Source organism: Rousettus aegyptiacus, unplaced genomic scaffold, assembly GCF_014176215.1.
Source record: "Rousettus aegyptiacus isolate mRouAeg1 unplaced genomic scaffold, mRouAeg1.p scaffold_m13_p_1, whole genome shotgun sequence".
NCBI lineage: Eukaryota > Metazoa > Chordata > Mammalia > Chiroptera > Pteropodidae > Rousettus > Rousettus aegyptiacus.
Genome location: NW_023416284.1, coordinates 42310708 through 42335405, shown reverse-complemented (window position 1 = coordinate 42335405; position 24698 = coordinate 42310708). Strand labels below are relative to the sequence as shown.

At 32.3% G+C, this 24698-nt stretch overlaps 1 protein-coding gene and 1 pseudogene across 5 annotated transcripts in view; both read right to left on the bottom strand.

Annotated features, from left to right (window-relative positions):
• ATG4C (autophagy related 4C cysteine peptidase) overlaps positions 1-24698 on the bottom strand; it is a 75743-nt gene that overhangs the window by 6247 nt on the left and 44798 nt on the right. For all 5 annotated transcript variants that reach the window (XM_016140383.2, XM_036234700.1, XM_016140388.2 and 2 more), the window contains 3 exons: positions 21339-21417; positions 20610-20686; positions 15049-15168 (listed from right to left, as the gene is read on the bottom strand). In XM_016140383.2, the coding sequence (XP_015995869.1) occupies positions 15049-15168; positions 20610-20686; positions 21339-21417 (276 nt within the window). The remainder of the gene's footprint in view (positions 1-15048; positions 15169-20609; positions 20687-21338; positions 21418-24698) is intronic.
• LOC118605581 lies at positions 2185-2303 on the bottom strand (annotated as a pseudogene).

The window sequence follows — 24698 nt, the reverse complement described above, 5'->3', positions numbered from 1 at the left end:
TAGTCATCCATGCTTTCCATATTACATTAGATAATTCAGAAGTGAAAAAAGCAATACTTAGAATTTTGTGCGACACTGACAATCATTATAACCTCTGTCAAGTTGGTATTCGTTGACAGGCCAACCACTCATTCTAAACTATTTTAAATCTTTCTGTTAAACAAGTTCTATTAAAATTTAAACACTTTTCATTTAATAAAAATTTCTGAATGGAGGATGTTTTGATAGAAACCAACTTTTCTATAGGTAATCAGGACCTATAAGAAGGATTCTGAAAAGTTTATGCGTTTCAGAGAATGCTGAAATAGTATCGAGTACTTATACATCCTTAATCGTGATCAATTAAATATAATTTGTATTTAAAGGATAATTTCAGGAGTAAAAACCAAATTCTATCAAACATCAATATTCAATTGAAGGATCATCAAATTCTTATATATTACATTTATAGATTCTCTTGAAACATAGCTAAAATAAATATGTACCCCCAGCATACAGATACAAGGTTAAATTAAAAATATTTCACTGAGTTAATATAAACTATTTTTAATTAAATAGAAATGAACTATTTAAAAACAATTGAGTACTTAAAAAACTAGAGCGATGGCAATCAGATACCATAATTCGAATAGTGCTCCTAATTTATACATTACTCAAATATATTTTATTGACATTCTACCAAAAGAGAAAGAAGAAGGACAAATATGTGGAAAATAAAAATAAGAGATTGAGGAGACTGGCATCTGGTCAGTTTCACTTACAGCCAATGGCTGGAATATAGTACAAAACTGTCATTTTATATTCATTTAATGTACTTGCAAAAGTCCAGTGTCTCATGGGCAGTTATCATCATATCATTTTCAAATCAACACAGCAAACATTATCATCTCTTTATCCTTTCTTTTCAGATTATGAAAGACATCATTTAGGTTTATTAGTTGCTCATCAACTAAGATTCAAATCTATGCCACAGGACAAATGTCAGAAAGGAACCCTCTATTCTTTAATTACAAAATTCACTTACTTTTTGCACACTCACTTGCAAGGCAAAATCTTCTAATACATATATTATTGATTCAGGCTTTAAGAATTACCATTTTTCTAACTTTTCTGCACTCAAAATAATTTCAAAGATTACCAAATGAAATATATATCAAAGATTTACTAAAATAAGTTGAAAACTTATGTCCACACAAAAACTTGCACATGGATGTTTATAGCAGCTTTATTCATAACTGCCAAAACTTTAAAGCAACAAAGATGTCCTTCAGTAGGTGAATAGATAGATAAACTATGGTACATCAGACAATGCATTACTATTTAGCATCAAAAAGGAATAAGCTATCAAGCCATAAAAAGACCTGGAGGAACTTTAAGTGCATATTACTAAGTGAAAGAAGCAAATCTGAAAAGGCTACATATTGTGTGATTCCAATGACATGACATTCTGGAGAAGGCAAAACTATGGAGACAGTAAAAAGATCAGTGGCTGCCAGGGATTTGTAGGGAGGGAGAGATCAATAGGTGGAACCCGGAGAATTTTTAGAGCTGGAGAACTACTCCGTATAATACTATAATGGTGGATACATGTCATATATTTGTCAAAATCCATGGAACGTACCAAATACCAAAGTGAGCCCTAATGTAAGCTACAGACTTTGGGTGATAATGAGGTGTCAATGTAGGTTCATTGATTACAACAAATGTCTAGTTGGGGATATTGATAGTGGGAGAAGAGTATGTGAGAACTTTGTTTTTTCCATTCAATTTTGCTATGAATCTAAAACTGCTCTAAAAATAAAGTGTGTGTGTATGTGTGTATATGTATATATTTATATTTATATATTTATACATATATAAAGCGTGTATATATATAAAGTATATATATATGTTGAAGAACAACTGAGTTGAACAATAAGGTAAGTGATAACATATTAGCACATAAACATGAAATAGAAGGAGGAAATAATTTTAGGACAAATAAAAGTGGAAATGACAAAGGAGACTTTAGAAATTGTCTCACTCTCATTTTATAAATGAAAAAAATTGGGACTCAAAGGATTTAAATTACTTTTCCAAGATGACTTAAAACAGTAGCAGCAACAACTAAAAGAAGTAAATTGATAATGGAATATTAGACCTCAATGACTTATCAACATGTTTTTTTTCTTTTTTTCTTTTTTATGCCTACAGCGTCTGTTCTTCCTAGGTGGTCTCCCATCCAAGTACTAACCAGGCCTGACCCTGCTTAGCTTCTGAGATCAGATGGGACCAGGCATGTTCAGGGTGGCATGGCTGTAGACTTCAACATGTCTTTCAAATGCTTTTCATAGCTATAAGCACTATATCAGAATTTTTTTTCAAACTTTTCATAAAAAATAACCATTGATTTGAAAATTTGATTCTGAAAACTTTTATCAAAAATAAAAACTTTATTTTTTTTTTACTATTACAAGAAAGGACATATTGTCAAAACCTTAAAGTCCCTCCATAATGGATAATATAAAATCGACATTAAAAAAATTCCAAATTAGGTTACCTACATGACATGGGGGATATTAGCAATAGAGATACCATACAAGAAAAGATAATAAAAGTTATTTAATAATTAGGGGAAATGTTTATTATGGAATGATAAAAAAACAGGATATAAAGCTATATATAAAAATTAATCTCAATATGTTAAAGTAATTTAAATACATACTTTCAAAAGACTAGCAGGAAATACAATAAAATATTAAGTGATTCTGAATGAAAGAATTACTGGTGACTTTTTAATACTTCTATTTTCTAACATGTATTTTTCTTATACAGTAAGAGAAAAGAGTCATTTTTTAAAATTAAAAATACTTGAATTTACTATCTCATAGCTGCTTTTCAAAACAGGTTTCAGTGATTTGTTCAACAAAAACTTTAGAGTAGACGAGTCCTCTGTTCTATTTTAATAAGACAGCCAAAGATACAGGAAATAATAGTTTTATTACCTAAAAGGCAAATCACAGATTTCTTTTCAGAAGGTCAAATATTTAACACATTTTTCCTATGTACTAAGTTGACGGGTTTCAGAATTTACAAAGGAAAAAGCCGGAGGACAGAAGTTAAGCAATTTCTTACATCATATTGCTAGTAGATGTAAGAAAGAACAGAAATAGACCAGGAGATGACCACTTCTCCCCAGGCCAAAACCTTTTCCACTAGCTTTGCCAGCACTGATGTAAAATTATACCCAGTACAGAGCAGTCTATACCTGTATGGTCCACAGTTATCACAGTGGAGCTACATTTAATCAGAAGTTAGGTTCTAAAGTCAGCCTATAATATGAAAATCAAATATAGTCAAAATTATCTTTAAAAAGCCTTCAAATTGTTGAAAGGGTGCTATGCATAATTTTGTGTATAAAACCTTGTTTGGTACCATGTGTAAATGTACAATATACTACAGAACATAGAAAAGTACATTATTTAATAAAGAGTGCGCATGGAAAAATACATACCTGTTTCATTATGAGTTCATGTAACTGAGTTGAAGTTGAATGTGCATGTGATATTAACTCCACTCTCTCCTCACTACTTAATCTTAAACCTCTCTAACCTCATTTTTAGCCCTCCTTAGAGAGATTATACTCTCTTCTAGTCCTTAGATTTTAAAAAAGGCCTTTTAGTAGTTCCTATTCTCTTGATATTTCTATAGCAATCAATACTTCTGAGCATTTCTTTCTTAAAATATATACCTCCCGTGATTTCTGTAATATTTTGGTTTCCTATTTCTCCTCCTATTTTCTAAACTATTTCTTCTCTACCTCTTTCATCAACTCCACTTATTCCTGCATTCCAAAATGCATATATTAATCAATTATTGATCCTTTACCTTCTCTGTATATTCTATATTCTCTGTTAAAAATATTATCTACTCTCAGTTTCAACCATGAGCCTTTCTCTGTTGAGCTTTATTATCAGTCATGTTTTACATGAGGGAACTGAAACATTGAGGCATTAAGTGACTTGTGTAAGTTCACACAGCTACTAACTGACAGAGGCAGGAATTAAGCGTGAGCAGTCTGGTTCTATTGTAACCACTATACTATACTGCCTCCTACAGTAAGTGGAGACATGCTGCAAATCAACTCAAATTGATCATACCAAAATAAATTAATCATTTCTTCCTTCCAAATATAGCCCCCCTGCCAGTTTTCCCTATTTCTATCATTAGTAACGTAATTCATATTAATTAGGAATGGTTTTTGTTGCCAAGTGATAAAAATAGAATAAAAAACAATTAATAATGGCTTTAAGTAATAGGAATTATTTTTATCACATAACAAAAAGTCTGACATTGCTACTTTAGTTAATTAATGTCCAATAGTTTCTACAATACTCTGGGTTTTTCCCTCATGATCACAAAGGACCACTGAAACTCCAGGTGTTGAGTTTGCATTCAAGATGGGGGTGGGTGGACACAGAGGGAGTGAGAGCTTTCCAACTATATCCACTATTTCATCAGAAGAGCAAAAGCTTGCCAAGAAACTTCCAGCACACACCCACTTATATTTCAGTGGCCAAACTGTAAGCACAAGGCAAAACAAGAAAGATGAGTATTTGGGTGGGCACACCATGATCCTAAATAAAATCAGAATTCTTGTAGCCAAAAAAGAGAGGCGGCTATTGAACAGATAACTAATAGTGCTTCCACATCATTTAGAGAGAATAATCACCATAAAAATAAAACAGAGTACTGTGGTAAGGAAGGACTTAAAGTTTTCTGTAGGTTGTTTGATCGGAAAAGGCCAAGCTGAGACCTGAATAACAATAAGGTGTCGGACATAAAGGTTCTGCAAGAGCACTCCAAGCCAAAAACAGCTACTACACAAAAGCTTGAGATGCCATCACAGCTAGCATGTTCAAAAAACAGAGAGAAGCCCAGTGTGGCTCAAGGGTAGAGGAAAAGAGGAAGAGAGGTACAAAGGAAGTCAGAGCACATAGGCCCTTGTTAGCCACATTAACACCTGACTTACGTTTAACTGTTCCATTATCTTCCACCCTAAATATCCCATAACATTCTGTCTTAGGGTTTCTGCTCATGATGTTTTTATCATCCAGCTACCCTTCATACTTCCTTTCTGACTGTATAGACTCTATTGGCCCTTAAAGTTTCAGCCCAAATTCAACTGTTAAGTATCTTGGTCCACAGTGATTCCTCCTTTCTCCAAAGTCCTAGAGATGGGTCTAGTACAATGTAAGGAATACAAACATGGACTATGGAACTCAGTCTCAGTCAGAACCTGGCTGATACTTATAAACTGTGTGATCCTGGGCAAATTACTTAACTAGACTCTCTCGTTTTCCTTAGCTGTAAAATGTCAGTATTATAGCATCTATTTCATGGAGTTGTGGTGAGAATTAAATCAGGTAATATATGTAAAGTAACTAGAAGATTGCCTTGGCATCTTACGTGTTGGCTATTATCATTATTATTGACATTATTTCATAATATTAGTCTTCTGGCATTTATTAAATATGCTCTTATATAGTCATTTTATTATCCATTTCATGTCTTCTCAACTAAATAATAAACCCTTGAAGATTTTAAAAGGAATCAGAGTTCCTATCATTAAATCCTAGAGGTAAAAAAGTTCTATGCAAGAAACATTTCCCTCAGATTTCACTTGGAGAATACAGAACTAAACAGAGGGGAAATATAATCATGAACATAAACCTGAAACACTAAGGTGTTTTCAAAAAGACATTTTAGCAAAATAGCAATAAGTATGGGAAACTGTGCACCACAGAGGAAAATGGGACTGGAAGAAGGAGCAAACTTATTCTCTTACTCTATGAGACAAAGGAGTAAAAGTTACATGGAGCCGATTCTAATTCAACACAAGAAAACTTTTAACGATAAGGGTCTGTCTGAAAATGAAAGAGACTTCCAAGGAAAATAATTAGCTCACCATTACCTGAAATAAAGATTAGACAGTCAACTGTCTGGACTATGGCTTGATGTATAAACAGGTAACTGTACAGAACAGTGCTTATGAGCACATATTCTTGAGTTAAACTGTCTTTGCTGCCCACTAGCCATCCCACACACAGGAAAAAATTCTTTGGAAAAAACAAATAAAGCTATCAACTCTAGTATACCAGGCACAATGATGATTACGAAAGCTTAAGAATTTAGTCTAAAATATTAAACTGTCGGGCTGTTAGCATCCTTTACTTCTTACTCCTGGAGCACCACCAGACAACATACATCCTACAGACAGATGGCAGAAATTTTCTCTGAAAAAATAAAGCAACTCTAGGGAAAAGATCACAACTTACTAAGGTGAAACTGGTGAAAAAGAATGCAAACCAAGACACATAATAAAGTTTCAGAATACTTGGTACAAATAATAATAGCTAACAATTTACACATTAACTACTATAAATCAGACATTCGCTTAATAAATCGTGTAATCCTCACAATGAGGCCACAGAGAGGTAGCTGTTATTATTTTCATTCCATGAAAAAAACTGATGCACAAAGAGGTTAAGCAAAATGGCCAGAGGTACACAGAAATGGGGAAGTGGAGCTGGGATTCAAAGCCAAAAACTTTTAGAGAGAGAAAAAAAGTTTACATTTAGAGGAAAATAATTCAGAATGAAATCAAACTTCTCAGCAGCAACATTGGATGCTAGAAGGAAGTAGAGCTACGGCAATAATCCCAAGGAAGCTATGATGGTGGCCCAGGGTAATCATGGTAGTGGTGAGAAGTTATCAAATTCCTAATATATTTTGAAGGAGAGATGATAGGATTTGCTGATTGAATGGACATGGGGTGTGAGATAGAGCAAAGTATCCAGGATGACTCCAAGTTTTTAGAGTAAGTATACAGAAAAATGGAGTTGCATTTCATTTGATTTACTTTATTTTACTTTCACAATTTACTTTAGTAACAACACTTCTTTGGATAGATATAAGATAAAACTGTAACCCTATAGTCCTTTTTATAAATAGTATTCATGTGGTAAAATTCCAACAAAATACAGAAACTAATTTTTATGTTAAGATTTTAAAAAATGGGTTTTTAAAATTTTATAGTCGCCTGTGGCCAAGCCACCCTGAACAAGCTCAATCCTTTTTGATCTCAGAAGCTAAGCAGGATCTGGCCTAGTTAGTACTTGGATGAGAGACCACCTAGGAAGACCAGGTGCTACAGGCATAAAAAATAAAAAATAAGGGATTGTAAAATGACAAGGTCCTTGTAATCTGTGAGGCCAACCAAGGGTTGCCTCACCTAACAAAAGTTAAAAAATAAAATAAAACGAAATGTTATAGTCACATCTTACAACTTAAAAAAAAATAGCTAAAACAAGTATTTTATAAATATAATTATTTAAGAGGGCCAGAATGAGATTAATCCTGCCACCAAGAACAATTTAAGAAACAAAGTAGATAAAGCAAGCAAGTGCTAGAAAACACCAGAAAGTAACTAAAGCAGGCACATCTTAAGATGAGATCTTAGAAGGGGTACAAACATTAAGAAATAACAGAAGCCAGACAACAATGGAATAAATATTGTTAAGGTACTAAACGAAACTACTGCTAAGATAGAATTCTATCCAATGAAAATATCCTTCTTCCCTCCCCCCCTAAAAACACTAAATAAAGATGAGCAAAATAGGCATCCATGGGGGCATAAAAGTCATTTTGTTCTACTGGGTATGTTGGAGCCACACTGGAACCTGGCAGATACCACCCTAATCAAGTGATCAAAGTAACATCACGGAGAAAGGAACAAACGGAAATCATGTACCAACCACCAGGATGCAGTGAGAAGAACAGAGTATCAATTCTGTGATATACTATCAAAGATGCAAAACCTGAAAAAATCATGAGGAATCATAAGACAAACCCAAAATGAGGAGACATACTACAAAGTTTTAAAAAGTATCTTGTAAAACAGAACAAAAAAACCCAAAGTGTTCTGTAATCTTTGAAAATATGAAGGTTATGTGAAAGTCAAGGAAAGATGAGAAACTGTTCTAAATTAAAAGAGATTTGATATATAAATACAACACATTATTCTGAACTGGATCCTTTTGCTATACAGAGCATTCATAAGACAATTAGCAAAACTCAAATAGTGTCTGAATATTACATGGTGATGATATATAGTGCTATTTTCTTGATTTTGGAAATTGGATTGCAGTTAGGTAGGAGAATGTCCTTGTAGGAATTTTATACTCAATTATTCAAGGATGACAGGCACTGGGTTAGCAACTTACTCTCAAAGGGCTCAGGGAAAAAAATTATTTGTATTATACTTACAACTATCCAATAAGGTTGCAATTATTCTAATTTTTTAATGAAAGCAAAATAGAGATGTATTCAAATAAAAACTGAGAGAATTTAATATCAGCAAACAGCAATAAAAAAAATATATAGTAAAGGAAATCTTCAAAGGGAATCAAAATGACCTCAGAAAGAAAGAGTGAAAGGCATCAGAAAGGGTAATATTTACTGTTTAAAACATAATGCCTTGTGGAATTGAAAATATATGCAGAATTAAAATATATTACAACAAAGCACAAAAATGGATTTTAAAGAAATATTACAAGAGATAGAGCATTATATAAAAGAATCAGTTTTCAATAAGAAGATCTAACAATCCTCTATTTGTATGTTAACTAATAACAGCCTCAAAATATGTAAAACAAAAATTAAGAGAACTTAAAGGAGAAACGGACAAACCCACAATCATAACTGGAAACTTTTATCACATATATACCATGCGGGAACCAAAAAAAGAACATAAAATATTTTAACAATATTATTTAACTACTCAGGAGACAAGAGGGAGGGAGAGGGGGAAAGAGAAAAGGAGGGAGAAAGGGAGGAGACTGTTAATAGAAAGTTCCGAGACAGGATTGATTAAATAAAACTATTCCGTAGAGATGATGAAGTCTAAAGAAGTGGTAGATGGAAGAATGGGTGTTTTAGACACAATCCCAGTAAACCTGACTTCATCATATTCACCTCTCAATTCTACCTATTTGCCTCCCTATCCACAGGAATTCCCTGATTGACCATTTCAATGAAATAAAAGATATTCCTAACTCCACCTGAAATTCTGCTATCCCTATTATGCCATTATTATATCAAACTCTATTGTTCATTTTATCTACTTCCATCTCAAGAATTCTAAGCATTTCTTAAAGCAAGTCATGAAACTGTGTTATTTAAGTCCATTATAATTAAGAGGGCTCTCACTATTCTCTTGTTGATTTCTTACTAATTGTGGAATAGGTTTACATGGACCAATGAAGACTTTATCCAAACCTTAAGCAAAATGAAGTGAATATACCTTATAAAATGTTTTTGTACTCCCCAAATTAAATTATATCTTTCCTATTTTTCTTTCCCATTTTTTTTCTTCATGGAATTTTAGTTTTTGTTACACATTTATATGTGTTTAAAGTCCATCTTGTCCACTGGACTGTAAGTTCATGAAGCCAGGAGTCATAACTCTTGTTTGCCACTGCATACCCAGCTCCAGCCATTCAACAAATACACTGAATACTTACTTACCATGGGCCAGGCATTGTTCTAGATGCTTTGAGATACATCGTTGACCCAAACAGGCAAAACATTCCTGCCCTGTGTAGTTTATATTCCACTAGAGAAGATGGGTAATAATAAACATAATAAACAAATAAATTGTGTAGTGATTAGAAAGTAATAAGTGCTAAGGAAAAGGTAAAAAGACAAAGTAAGAAGAAATGGTGAGGAAGACTGCATTTGTAAATAAAGTGGTCAGATTACACCTCATCGAGAGGGAGATATCTAAGCCAAGACTTGTAGGAAGTGAAGGCATCGGCCATGAAGATATCTGAGGGAAATGCATTCCAGTCTGGTGCAAAGGCTCTAAGATAGGAGTCTGCCTGTTAGGTTAGACGATCTGCAAGAGGCCAACATGGCTACCACATGATGAAAGAGAGGCAAAATAGGAGATGACAGGCTGAGGTAAGGTGGAAGGGCGTGGAGACAGATTATCAAAGGCCTTGGAGAATATAGTTCAGAACTTTTTTACTTTTAAGTCAACTGGGATGTCAATGCAGGTTTTTAGGATGGGGTGATATGACTTGACTTATGTTTTAAAAGGATTATCTGGGCTGCTAAATTGAGAATAAGGTGGAGGAGCTTGGAAACTAATTAGGAGGCCACTGCAGTAATGATGGTGGCTCAGACCAGGATTGTAGCAGTGGAGGTGTGAAAAGTGGTCTGATTTGAGATAAACTTTGAACATATAAGTGGTTATGGAATAATGAGAGGTAGAAAGAAAGGATAACTCTAAGGCTTTTGACCTGAGCAGAGAGGATAAATTTGCCATCAAATGAGATTAGGAAAACTATAAGTAGAACAAGCTTAAAAATAAAATCAGAAATTTATTCAGGATATCCACATCGCACATACAAAAGATGGCAGCTAGACATATATAATCTATAATTTGGAAGAGAGGTTTGGGGTAACAATACAATCTTGGTTTTAGTTGACTTGTAATTGATATTTAAGGCTATGTGACTAAGCACTGGGGCATCCAACATTAAAAGGTTGAGGGGAAAAAAGCAGGCAAAGGAGATTTAAGAAGGAATGACTAGTAAGAATGGGAAAACTCAAGAAAGTTTTGTTCCTGGAAGCCAAATGAAGATGACGTATGAAAGGTGCAGTGGATGTTTGGCTAAGTGAAATGCTAATGATAGGATGAGTAAGATGAAGACAAAGAAATAACCAAAGGACTTAGCAATGTGGGGTCATCAATGGCCCTGAAAAGGAGTGTTGGTTGAGTGGTAGGGGTGAGATCAAACATTTGTTGACTAAATGAATTACCATATTAGTGAACTATTAATTTTTCTCCTAGACACCTAGATATGAAACAGACTTGTCTTTGAGCTCTCCCTTTTGCTTGCCCCAAGTCCAGCGTTTGCTTGGTCTTACTAATTCTACTTTCACAAACTCTCTCAAAACAGTTCCCTCCTCTGCAATCCCACAGCTCTGTCCTCCCCAGGTCAATGAAGAAAAGTTAGACCTTTTAAGAAATGATGCTAGAACAATGAATTATTCATGTTTTTTTTTTTTTTTTTTAAAAAAGGTACCTACCTTAAGATATATACAAGTTCTAAGTGCAAAACGTAAAACTTTTGGAAGAAATGTAGGAGAATGTAGGTCTTATGTCTATAACCTTTCGTTACTAAAGACTTCTTTGATGCAAAATTTAAAACCCATAAATAAAAAGATTTACTAATTTGGCTAAATCAAAGATGCCATTAACAAGTGAAAATAATAGCCTAAGAGAATATATTTGCAACACATAAAGACAATAAGTGGTAGTATCCAGAATTATAAATTTTATTTAATTTTCTTTAAGTAGACCTATAGAAAAAAAAGACATGAACAAGAAATTCACAAAAGAGGAATCAAAGGGGCCAATAAACCTTAATAAGATATTCAGTCTCACTAGTAATCAAAGAAATACAAATTAAAGTTACAAAAAGATACTAATCTCATATTTAAGAGATTGGTTAAAAAATTTAAGGTTTGACAATATCGAGTGTTAATAAGGATGTGAAGCATGGGAAATCCACATATACTGCTTGGTATGATCACCCTGGAAAGAATCTGACAATATCTAGCAAACCTAAAATTATGTATACTCCACCACCTAGCAACTCCACTCTAACATACCTAGTGTATCTAATATAATCCTAGTTAAGGTGTTGTACATGCACAAAGAGATATGTATAAGAATATTCTTATACACATTATTCATAATTAGAAAATGAAATAAGTTAGATGACTACCACCAAAAGAAAGTTTAAATTAGTATACTGCAGAATGTACTACTTACTATTCAGCAGTTTAAATGAATAAGTTAGAACCACATGTACATATATATAATCTCTAAGTCATTATTAAATGAAAATACAAGTTGCAGAAGGGTATAGACATTTTTATGTAAATATATCATTAATAAAAAATTTAATAATAACATGCAAAACAATATATATTGTTTATAGTTATAAAAGTATGGGTATTATATACTAATTCAGGATAGTTGTTACCACTGGGGAGGAAAGGGGGAAGGAAGGGAATAAGATTGAGAAAGGGTAGCATATTTCAATTATATACATAATTTTTTTTCTTAAGCTTAATGGTAGCAACATGGGTATTTATTGTTATTTTCTGTATTTCGGTATGCTTGAAATTAATACAAATCAATACATTGCTAAAGTACAAATGTCTTCAGCCTGGCATTCAAAATTGTCAAATATTATTCCAACCTCTTTTCTAGCCTCATCCTCCACTATTTCCAACAACAGTGTTTCTCGAGCCTTGGGCATTATGTACCTCTTTCAGTATTCTATGTATACCATCTCTATTATGCTTAACAAATATTTTCTTTTCATCATTTTTAACCTAATTAGCTTTGTACAGTCAATCGTAAATAGGAGAATCACGTTCGATAGTCCAGTTATATTTTTCAAATATGAATATAAATAAATACATAAGTAATAAAATATCTGTTCTAATGCCACCTAAAAACATCAGGTATCATACATACTTTGGGTTGTACCATCTTACATGGTTCTCAGATCTGGTGAGCAAGACTACTTGGGAGGCTTGTTAGAAATGGAATTGGACTATTTGCCATTCTCTAGACAAACTCTACATTTCCTTTTTCCAATACCTTTCTTCTTATTCCCTCTGCTTGAAGTACCCTTTCTTCTCCTTAAGCCAATAGAAATTAAGCCTAAATGTTCAGGCCCAAATTAAAAATGTCAAGCACTGTGACTTAGGTGAGATAGCCCTCTCATTCCAACACCCTTCCTTCCCCTATCAATTTATTTCTGTTTCTGTATAGAGGCTTATCACAGTCAATGTAATATACATGTATGTGTCTTATTCCCCCTCCTGAACTATAAATGCTACTTAAAGCAGAAGCCTTATAACTTGCTCAAAAGTAGAGATTATGTCTTGGTCATTTTATGTTTTCAGTATGATAGTTACTCAAATACTTGCTGAATTGAGTTCTTCTAAAATTGAATTAATTTAACAATTTTTGTGAACATTTTAGAAATCAAGTAGTTAAGGCTTTAGAACTACTTAATATAGCATTACAATTTAAACACTAGAATTAGACTACTGAGCTTAATTTTCATAATGAGAAAATTCATAACACACCCTACCTAAAAATAAATAATTTTAAGTTGTTTTCATTTTTAAATAGAAAAAAAATCACTGTTTTACTAAAAATGCCACATTCAATTCTTAAGAAGAAAAAGAAACTGCTTAACTTACAATCTTTCAAGAAAAATTAAATGATCAAGTTATTAATTGACGAATGAGGTCTTGATACTGCTTCAAAAAGCTATGAAGAACAATACTTTTATTAAAGCAAAGTTAACTGATGCTGGCAAAATTCTCAATATTTCCAAATGATATTTCAATACAGTTTCTCTCTGCCTTCATATTGCATATGACTCTAATGCACTGAACAATGATTTCTTAAGTATTTTTGCCAATGTAAAAAACCAGTGTAAAAATCTCAAAAACTGTCTGTTTTTAACCAGAAAATATCTATATGCAACTCATTTGTTCATCTTGTTTTTTCAACTTGGTAATAATTTGGTTTGTTTCTATTTCAAGAGTAGACTGCTTTACTGTTCTAAACAGACTTATTTTAACCTAGATGGAAAATAAATTAATAGAAATAGAAAAATGGAACTTTTTTGTGGAAACTGTTCATCAATATCAATCTATATTACAATATCATCTGGATTTGTATATTTTAGTACGGAATACTTCATAAAGACTGAGAATTGTCAAACTAAAATATACAAATATTTCTAATGTCAAGGAATAAAAAAAGGGGGAAAATGGAGAATACATATTTTGTTATGTTCACTTGGCCTTCCAGGTTAAAAAGAGAGAATGAAAAGACGACAACTGTGAGAAATGAAGAATAAGAAACAGTTCTCACATATCTCATTTTCTCCTCTCCTCATTCATTTTTCTGTCATGGTTCTGTTAAATTTCCTCTTTTACATGGCAGGCAAATAAACTAAACCTAGCTTACATGAAACTTTTCATTTAACTTTTTCATTTTATTTTTACAGTATAAAAATCAAATTTCAACCTACTATGTCCATTTTCCTGAAAAAAAAAAAATTAACTGTAAGGAAAGCAGTAATAAGGTACTATTATATCTGAGCTCAAACTAAAATTCCCAAAAGTGATTCTATTATTGGTTTTAATTACACATAAAATGGTAACCTATAGCTATTGATACTAATAAAGAGACCCATTCAGTTATGCTTACTTTCCAAATAAGTAATCTTTTTGACTTTCTAAAGTACTAAATATAGATAATCCTTGAGGCTATTCTATAAATGTTTTAGCAGTACTGTACTCAAGGACCAGAAAAATGCAGAAGTTTAAAGATAATGAGAAGAAGTTAAATAAACCTATTTCAAAGATCCTATAAGTAGAATAGATCAGATTAGACAAGCTTATTGGAAGGTTACAGCACAGCTCATTTGATAAAGCAGTTCTGAGATATCCAAAAATACCATTTCCCTTTAAAAAAAAAAAATCAAAGAAGCAGTAGTAGATGGACTAACAAGAAATAATGCACAATTTGGCTTGATCAAATACTTCATTAATTTTTTTCTACCCCCTAAGGTATTGCCCTTTTAAAATCCTCTTCAAATAAAATATAACCTAATTGCTTGCACATGTAACCTAATCCTTCTGGCAAAGGCATTTTTATTTCAACAGTGCCACCTAGTGGAGCAAGGACTCTCAACTGGTCACTAGCTGGTTTCATCAGCACCGAAGGCAAGAAATCTGCAAAGTATTATTTTCTGTTCACAATATTCCTAGTAATATTAACTTTTAAGGGGGAAATTTTAGAAAAGTATCAAAATTTACAGATTTTTGTATTTTCATAGGCCATCTCTAATAAAAACTGGTCATTTACGAATATTATTATAATATTTTAAATAAACGTACCTTAGTGATTTCTTCAGAAACTCGTTTGAAGTCCTGAACATTTCGACAGTAAAATCCTATTGTACAGCTAGGATCCATTTTTCGAAAGGACATCTTTTTAGGAGAAGGGCAGTGGAATGTCTGTAATTTGCAAAGTTCTTTAGAATTAATTTACTTTTATTTGATGGACAAGTACATACAAGAATATTACTTATTTAAAATTTGCCATCTAGCTTTTCTCAAAACTATAAACATGCTTTTCAAATGGTGTTTTAGTCTACCCAATGGAGATGGTCCTTCCTACTCTCCAAAGCTGTAAAACATGACAGTCAACACAGTATATAAATTAACCAAATCTCTGCCTTATTTGATATTAGTGGCATCCTGCAAAGGAAAGAGTGTCAAGGTGGTATGCATTTCTAACACTTGCAGAAGGCAAGAAAAATGTGGCACTGGAAAAGACAAGAATAAGCTAATATAAGGTTGAGAATCAAGTTAGCCATTTCTTAAAAAGTGTAAGTCTGTTCTGTTAGAATTTTTTTAATATTTGTAAACCTTTTAATAAGGATATCAAGATTTTTTAAACAAATACACAGATCCATGTAACTGTTCCATAGTGATATGAAAAGAGGTCAACTTGAGAGGTTTAGCAATTGACACAATTAATATATAATTGCATATTCTTCTAACCTATTCTTTTACTGTACTTTAAGTTCATGTTTATTCCCATACAGAACATAGGTGAAAACTGTTCTATTATGGTCTTTGCCCTCCTTACCAGTCATCCTTTCCCTTTAGTTCACTCTCCTCACATTGCCATAGATATAAATGGGCTGAGGAGGCAGATCTAGCATCTCTACCCTGGTACTGGGATGTGGCTATAAGTCTGTACCTTTAGAGAACACACAAATAGGAAAAGAGCAAAATATAAAGCTAATGATTCCAATTTTTTCTCACCACTACATTCTGGTACTTTGTTTTAAAGATTTTTGTTTTTTAATTGCTTGAATGCTTGGATATCTTGTCCCTAAAAATTACTGGTGCTACCAAGTCTGTGTGTGTGTGTGTGTGTGTGTGTGTGTGTATGTATGTGTAAAGATGTTTATGAATTAAAGGAGGGCCATAAAAATATATATTTGTTTATATTTGCATAAATACATTCTATAAGAATATACAAAAACTAACGAGCTTAAGGGAGAGGAAGAAAAGTAGGCAGATTGGAGACAGGTGTGGGAAACTCTTTGTAGTGTATTTTATATTTTTGAATCAAAGAACGAGCTCAATTAAGAAACAATCTAGGCTGAATTTGAACTCATAAATTAAAATTTCCCTACATTTGTAGCCTAAGACTTAAGGATTTTAACTTGAAATCATCTATGAAAATATAGGCTTTCATATTTGCTATGTTCCTGGTGAATCAATCAAAATCACTCTTTTCTCTCCTCCTACAACCAAATGATCCAATGAGTATCCCATGTTATCACCAGAAGATATATAAATGCCTATATTCGAGCTGATTTTTTTCCCTATGGATAATTCAATCGTATATATGATTCAAATCTAACATCAGGGAAGTAAATATAGACCAAACAAATGTGTTTTCAAACCTATGATTTCTACAAAATGCTTAGCTAACAATTATTTATATAATGAGATCCAACCTAGTTAAACTGAAACCAGAATACTACTCAACAAAAGTATTCTTAGTTGGACTTTTTCCAATATCGTTTCCTCTGTTTTATTTATAAGGAGATATTAAAAACAGATCTAGGAAGGCATAGAAGTCTAAGTAAGCTCACCAGTTAACAATATATAAAAGTATACTAGTATATAAAGCACAAACAGTTCTAGTTCACATTTACAAAACATTATTCTACATATATGGTATCTAAAAATAGTCATCTGCCTAACTCCTTCCAAAGCCAATAATAAGCAATGTTTATTGAGCTTTTACCTCTTGGGGATAAAGAAGAGGGGCCAAAAGTTTGTACAAGGTCCAAAAAAATATCTTTTAACTCATGTACAAGGCTGTCCTACATTGTACTAAAGCATGATTATAATTTTATGTAAGACCCAGAATCAGCTTAGTACTATTTCACAGTTTTGCTTCAATCATCATAGGTAGTAATGCAAACGCTAAATTGCTATTCATGGTTGTTTTGATATCTACAAAGAACTTTTTAAATTATTCACAAAAACGCAGATATAAATCTTTCAATATATTACTTATTCATTGCCTCGAGAAATAGTTATCAGGCACCTAGTAAACGACAGGCACTGTTCTAGGCTTATTATTTGGAATAATGGATTCTATTACCTAAATATACAAATAATGAAGCAAAAACTTTAAGGCGTAGCTATGCTATTTTGGTGATTTAGATAAAGCTTCCCTAGTTGATTAAAGAATACCTTTACTAAAAAGCACCTCCTACTAACTACAGTTCACATGTGTAATTCATAAAGGGTACATCTTTCACTGATGAATTCACTCATCCATCTATCTGATCACATCATATCATTCTAATAGCTTAATGACACTGTTCTCTGAATTTACTAGGACAGATTTAAATACTTACCACTGCATGAAACTTCAAAAACTTGAAGTTTGAAATTGGAGGCCCACAATTAGAACAGACTAACGTGTCTACTAATGTCTTTTCTTACCTTATTAACAGAATGTTAATATTAAGAATAGAATATTATCTAAATAACAGAATAGAGTTTGCAAGAGGTAAATTTGTAATTCTGAAAGTGTAGCATAAATAACATGAAGGAATAGTCTCTGGTTTAACTTATTAAACACACACACACACACACACACACACACACACACACACACAAATATATATATCTCTGCTAGTCCTCTCATCCCAACAGTTGAAACTCTGCCCTGTCCTAACCATCGACATTGACAGTGGGAACCCACAATTCAACATGCCCATAATTCTAAGGCCTATAAGAGTTCTTCTCATTCTCTTCTAATTTCAAGTTGTCTTTTCATGACTTTTCCTTTAAAGTTATATTGCATCTCTTAACTACATTCTCTACATGAAAATTATGGAATATGAGTTTACACATTATAATATGCCCTCGCACTAAACCATGAGCTCTATTTCTCAGTCTGAACCAGCATTGCCCAAGATCTAACTATGATTACTTACAATCACCTCCCAATGTAAAAATCTCAGTGAAGATAACTAAAGATGAGGAAGATTCCTTAAATGTCAGTACAGAAATCCAATAGTATATTCTAATATATTTTATAAGAAAATGTCACAAGAATTAAAAATTAATACAAATACATATAATCAAAGCTTTTGGAACTTCAGGTTTAAAAAGGACTCTAAAGTGCTTACAACAGTGTCTTACACACAGAATGAGCTCAATAAATGATAGTTTAAAAAGAAAAAAAATAACTTGATTGGGCTTGGTTTCAAAATTTTAGAAGCTCAACTCTACAAATATAGGAATTCCACACTGTAAGAAAAACAAAATATATAATCTAATAAATCTCTTCTTCAATCTCAAATACTCTGAATATCATACTAATTTCTTAAGTGTTCATAATCCTATTGGATTCAGGGTACTCACTTAAAACTAGTTATAGCAATTATTTACATAGAATTGAGTAAAAGATTTAGAATTTTAATTTCTCCATTATTGACCAAAAGAAATATTGATCAAAAAAAGTTGCTTTCAACAATAATTTAATAATTTAGGTATAAAGGAAGGATTTTGAATGTGCATATAATTTATTACAGCAATCAATTGCAAAATTTCAATAGCACATAAACACAGCCAATCTAGCCAGGCATGGATGTTTAGTAATATAGAATAGTTAAAATACCTCCACGTGGAGCATGTTAAGCTTAAAATATGATAGAAAGCAAAAAGAAAAATTATATTTCTGTACAAAATAGACAACCTGCTATAATTTTTATATTATACCCTCATAGGAAAACAAATGATGCAATTCTATAAATAACCTAAGATAAATCCCTGAATTAAGAAAAATTAAAAATTGTCAAGAGGAATTACCTGGACAGGTTGAGATACTCTAGCAGCATCTCAAAAATATAGCGTCTAAATCACCTTCTTGGAGTCCCAATGTATAAAAAATAAATTTCCTCTGTGCATTTAATTTAAGAAGCTACCTAATTTCACCAAAGTTTACTTTAAAAGTCTCTTAAAATCAATTCTCCTTTGCCATTCTCACTATCACCACCCCATATCAAGCTTTTATTGACACTCTCATGAAGTGTTGCAACAAATCTTTCTAAAAATGAACTTCAACCTTTCTAATACTGATTGTGTGGACATAACCAGGATATTCATTCACTTGGCATCTTTGTAGAGTCTCTCAGATGGCCTAAATAATCAACACAAACAATCTTTTAATTTGCCTATTTAAGATAGCAGTAGAACACTATGAAACAACTTTCTATCTGCATCTCAAGTATCTACTTTTTTAAGGAGTCTATTTGGCACATATACACTGGAAATGTAACAGACATAGGAAACAGTGTTATAAGACCACAATGCAGCAGAAAGAGAATGAGAATGTGGTTCACATAGCACAATTCTCTTGTGCCTCCCCCAATATCAATTAGTCAACCAGAAATATTTATTAGAGGCAAATATTTAGAGGCAAGATACCATAAAGAAAGAAAGTAGAAAATAAAGCTGATCCCTGACCTCAAGATGTTTGCACTTTAGTTGAGATAATAGTTTATAAAAGATGCTATAATGTTGTATAATGTATCTTTCTGAACCATATTCTAATCTTGCAGTTGAACTGTTTTTCATAATTTAACCCTTAAATACTATTAGGTACTACCATTAGCCAGCAAGCTATTATTAAAAAAAGTACTAAACCATATTTCCAATTTTTCTAGGCCTTGAGAATTAGCAATCCATGTCATTCAAGTGATTAAAGTTATTTTAAAAGTCTGTAAAAGCATCAACTGAGAAAAAAAGAACCAAAACAATCTAATAATTACATGTCTCACTTATGTACACACAAATTTTCTGAATTAAAATACTGGACCACAAAATGACTGATATAAAGGAAAAGAAGTTGTAAGAAAAAGCTAAAACAATATTAGAAATCTAAGTTCTTGAAAACTTCTTAACCAACGGCTAAGATTTTATTATAATACTCAAAGCAAAATAATGTAGCAGATAGTTTCCTTAAGTCAACTTGTAATTCTAAATCAACTCCATCATCTTTATTTTTCTTTTTTTACCCTATCTTTCTTTTTTTAAACATACCTAACATTTTTATTCTTTAGTACTCTTCCGCTGTATAGCTATAAAATTATTTAGAGGTTTGATCATTTATTCTGGTAGGGCTAGAGTATCTAACAAGCTAGAGACAAAGATAAATGGAGAAGAAAGTATATCATAAATTAAAATTCAGTTACAAATTATTTAACCTTTGACTATGGTGTGGGCTATGGTTTTATAAATCAGTAAAATATTATTAACCTGCAATTTTCATCCCATAAATGCACAGCTACCTAGCCCATCTCTAAATAGAGTTTGCTTCATATGGTAAGAAAACAGCTCTTAATCCATTGTACCTCAAGAGGGAAATCCTTTATGCTGACATCTACAAAAGACTGGCAGTAATGAGGATCCATGTAAATCAAACTGTCATCTACAAGGACAAAACAGAAGACAAGTAATTCAAAAAACACCTTATTATTACACTGCTTACAATCCAATTTCTATGTAGAATAGCTGAAAAAAATCTGGGAGTAACAGCTTGCCAGACTGATAATCATTGATTGAAACATAGGTTTGCACAGGACAAATTAACTTTTGCATAACCAAATATGCTTGTATAAGCAGAATTTTTATAAAGTGATAAGATTGTCATTTAATTTTTGGTGATAAAATTACTTTCACAAACACACAATTATATTCCACAGTTTGCACATGAAAAATGTATCGCACTACTTTATCCTGACAGGAAGAACATATTGCTTGTCATTTTATCAACTAGCACCACCAAACCTGGTAAAAAGTAAATATGTAAATAGCAACTGCCAGAATGTGAAAGCAATGTCTTCTGAAGTTTAGTGGAACCGATAAATTATACCTTGTTTATGCAATAACAGAAATTAAACATACATTTTATGGAATCCAATTATGCTGTGGACCAAATGACAAATGAGTGGCTATGGTAGGACTGATGAATTTATAAGGTACTCATTTTGCTCTGTTAATCATCCTGCTTCCAGATGATCCCATATTAACTTTCTGACTTTTAAAAGAAAACAATGAATATATTTTGCTAAAACACTAACCTTGAAATCCAGCAAAGTAATATGACTGTTTTGGTTTGCCACCAATAATTCCCACACAATATTCAAGGCTTAAAATACCCTGCCAAAAGAAATTAATTCAGATTTAGAGTCAAGAGACAAATGGAAATTATTCAAAACAGCCAAATTTGTATTACCGATATTAGTAATTCTCAAGTTTTTTACCAGCAGTTTTATTTTTATAACTTTTGCCCTCATGTTCTGAAATCCTTTTGCCTATCAAACTACTTTTCCTTTTCTTTAAGTCACTCAATATTAACATGGCTATAAATCAAATATTCTGATCAGCATGTCACTCAACAACATTAAACAACTATAATGTAATGTGCCAGACAGAGATAGGCAACATTACCACATAAAAGCAATAAAATTCCTGTCAAAGCCAAAATACTTGGCCTTGCAGTTGCTGGTACAGCCTTATTGTGATCACTGTAGTAGTACTTTCATCAGGCGTTTTTTTGTTTTGTTTTGTTTTGTTCTGTTTTGTTTTGTTTTGTTTTATGGTGACATGGGTTAACGAAATCCGGTTTCAGCTGTACATTTTAACAGTAAGGCATATATATATTTACACTGAGTGTTCACCTCCTATAGTTAGGTTCTTTCTGTCACCACATATTTGATCCCTTTTACCCCATCTACCTCTCCATTCCTGCCTCCCCCATCACCTCTGGTAACCACTAACTAGTCTATAGTCCATATCCATGAGTCTCTTTGTTTGTCCTGTTCGTTTGTTGCTTTTAGGTTTATAGCCCACATTCATCTGACTTTTTGAAATGCTAGAAATAGTTCTTTGGTCTTTTTAATGTATTTACTGAACCTTGAGTCTTAGAATCCCAAACTAAAAATCATTTTATAATCAATGGCATTTACTTGACAGCTTTTTTATGCTACGTAATTTAGAATAAATATAAAGACCAATGAAAACATTTTAATCCAAGGAAAATAACATTTACTATTGTATTTAATGCCAATTTATTTTACTTATCTTAAAGTATCAGGGATGCCTCAATAAATAATTTAATATGCCCTTTAGCATCTATTCTAAGCAGAACTCTAAGCTGGGCCAAATAACTCTATACTTTAAAAAAAAAAAAAGGCATGTCCAGGGGAGTTGATTAAAAACGTACCCAGTGGAATCAATTAATGTCTTTTCAATAGTTCCTGCATTAATGTTGGTATATATTACGTTAAAAAACACTAATAAAGTATATGTTATAAAACCCCCAAAGTATTTAACAACAGTTAAACTTCCCTTCTTGTAAATGAGAGGATGTTTTGAAATCTAGAAGATATAAAAATAAAGATACATAAACAAATTTTTTTTCCTTTAAAAATAATCAAACCATTGTGGGTTTTTTTTTTTAAGCTTAATTATTTGCTTAAAAGTAATATGTGGTTGTTGTAATTAAAACACACAGTAAAAATTTCCTAACATCTCAACACTCAGAGTTCATCATAATTAACATTTGGGGGAAAACCTTTTGACAACTGTCTATGTTACTTATATTTACATGTAGATTTAAAATACGATTTTATATATGTGGCATCATACAATGTATGCTGGTCTAAGCTTTGTCATTCATGTCATAAATATTATCTCCTATCAATAAATACAGATCTATATTATATTTAATGACTATAACATATTCTATTTTATGAAGGTAACAAAATATGTTTTAAAACCCCCATTATTGATATTTAAATTATTTTCAGGTTCTCACTGTTATCAATAACCCTCTAAAGAACAATCTTGTATATTTTCAGTCTTGTAGAAATACCAAGGGTTTTTTTGGAAAGGAGAACTGCAACTGAAAAAATTAAATAAAAGGCATATAAGGTTAAAATTTTAGAGCTTAAAAAATAAGTGAAGATGAAATTATATCCCCCCTCAACAAAATACTTCATAAAATAGTTATTTGTCACGAATGAATCTGTTGCTTTCCCTCTAAATAAAAATCTTTAACACAATTATATAGCGCCTTACTTTATTTATCTTGAGGTAATCTGATCAGCTGAAATACAATGTTTGTAAGGACATATGGAGAAGTGAAAGTTCTAAGCCCCTCATAACCGAGAAAAGAAAAAAATACATAGCAAGAATCGTTACTGATTCTCCTCAGAAGAAGAATGATTCCAAGTAATGGAAGAAAGACTTTGGTTCTTTACATCTGTATTTCCTTTGCAACAGACAACAGCAGATTTAGCAATAAACACTTAGAAGCAGATTAGGAACCAGAATGTTATTATATATGAGACTGTATCTTTGGAAACTTGAAATACTTCTTGGTTCCTAAAAAAGCTTCTTCACAGTTGACTAGAGGTAAGAATTTATTAAGCCGCATCCATGAAGCAATAAATAAGACTAAAGTTATCAGTCAAAAAGGAAAGTCCTGATTTGTCTTGCTGAAGAACAAGAACACGGTGGATTTTCCTCATTGTTTTCCTTTAAAAGCAAACAAACAAACAAACTCCTATGGTAAGGGCTGATAAAGCACCATACCAAAATTATTTCATCTCATAGAATGCAGCAGAAAAAGATACCATCTCTAAAATACTGTGGAATTAACTTGATTAAAAAATTTGAAAAATATAACTAAATGGTGATGAATTTTAGAGAGTATTATGTATAATGGTTTGGCAGGAAAAAAAATACAACTTCTGATGAAGAGAAAGCAGAGGAGGAGGGAGAGGGAGAGGGAGAGGGACGTGGAGGGGTGAGGTAGAAATGAAGATGGAGGAGGTAGAGAAAGGAGCAGAAGAGGGGGAAGGGGAAACAGAAAACTTGTTTTTCTCAGGGCTATTAGACTATTTTTTAACTTCTAAATGAATGCCTCTTTACATGCTCTCATTTTGGCTTTTGACCCAATCACCCCCTCTGACCAGGCATAACACCTAGCACATACTCTATTTCACTAAGCCGTTTTTACCTAATAATTGAAAAATCAAAAGTCACAACAGTCACTGCTCTCTTATTTTAGTGAACTACAGTATAAATTAGTAGAAGTTCAAAAAAAATGTTAATTTTAAAAAGTCCATATTTTAAGGAAAAATATGAAAAACATTGAAAATTCTAGTCTCTTACCAATTTATCTGAACTTGAATATATTACTTAACTTCTGTCTTTTCTATTTTGTAAAGACAATCCAGTTCCTAGCTATTGTGAGGACAAAATGAAATAAATCTGTATTGAAAGTGTTATACAATTATGAATTAACAAGTAAATTTGTTGACCAACTCCTAGATGCTAGGTACTTAGGATCACTTTAACAGCTAACCATGGTTTATTTCACAAGTCACACTCCACCGAAGAGCATTAGGTAGCCCTGCCTTCTGATAAATACT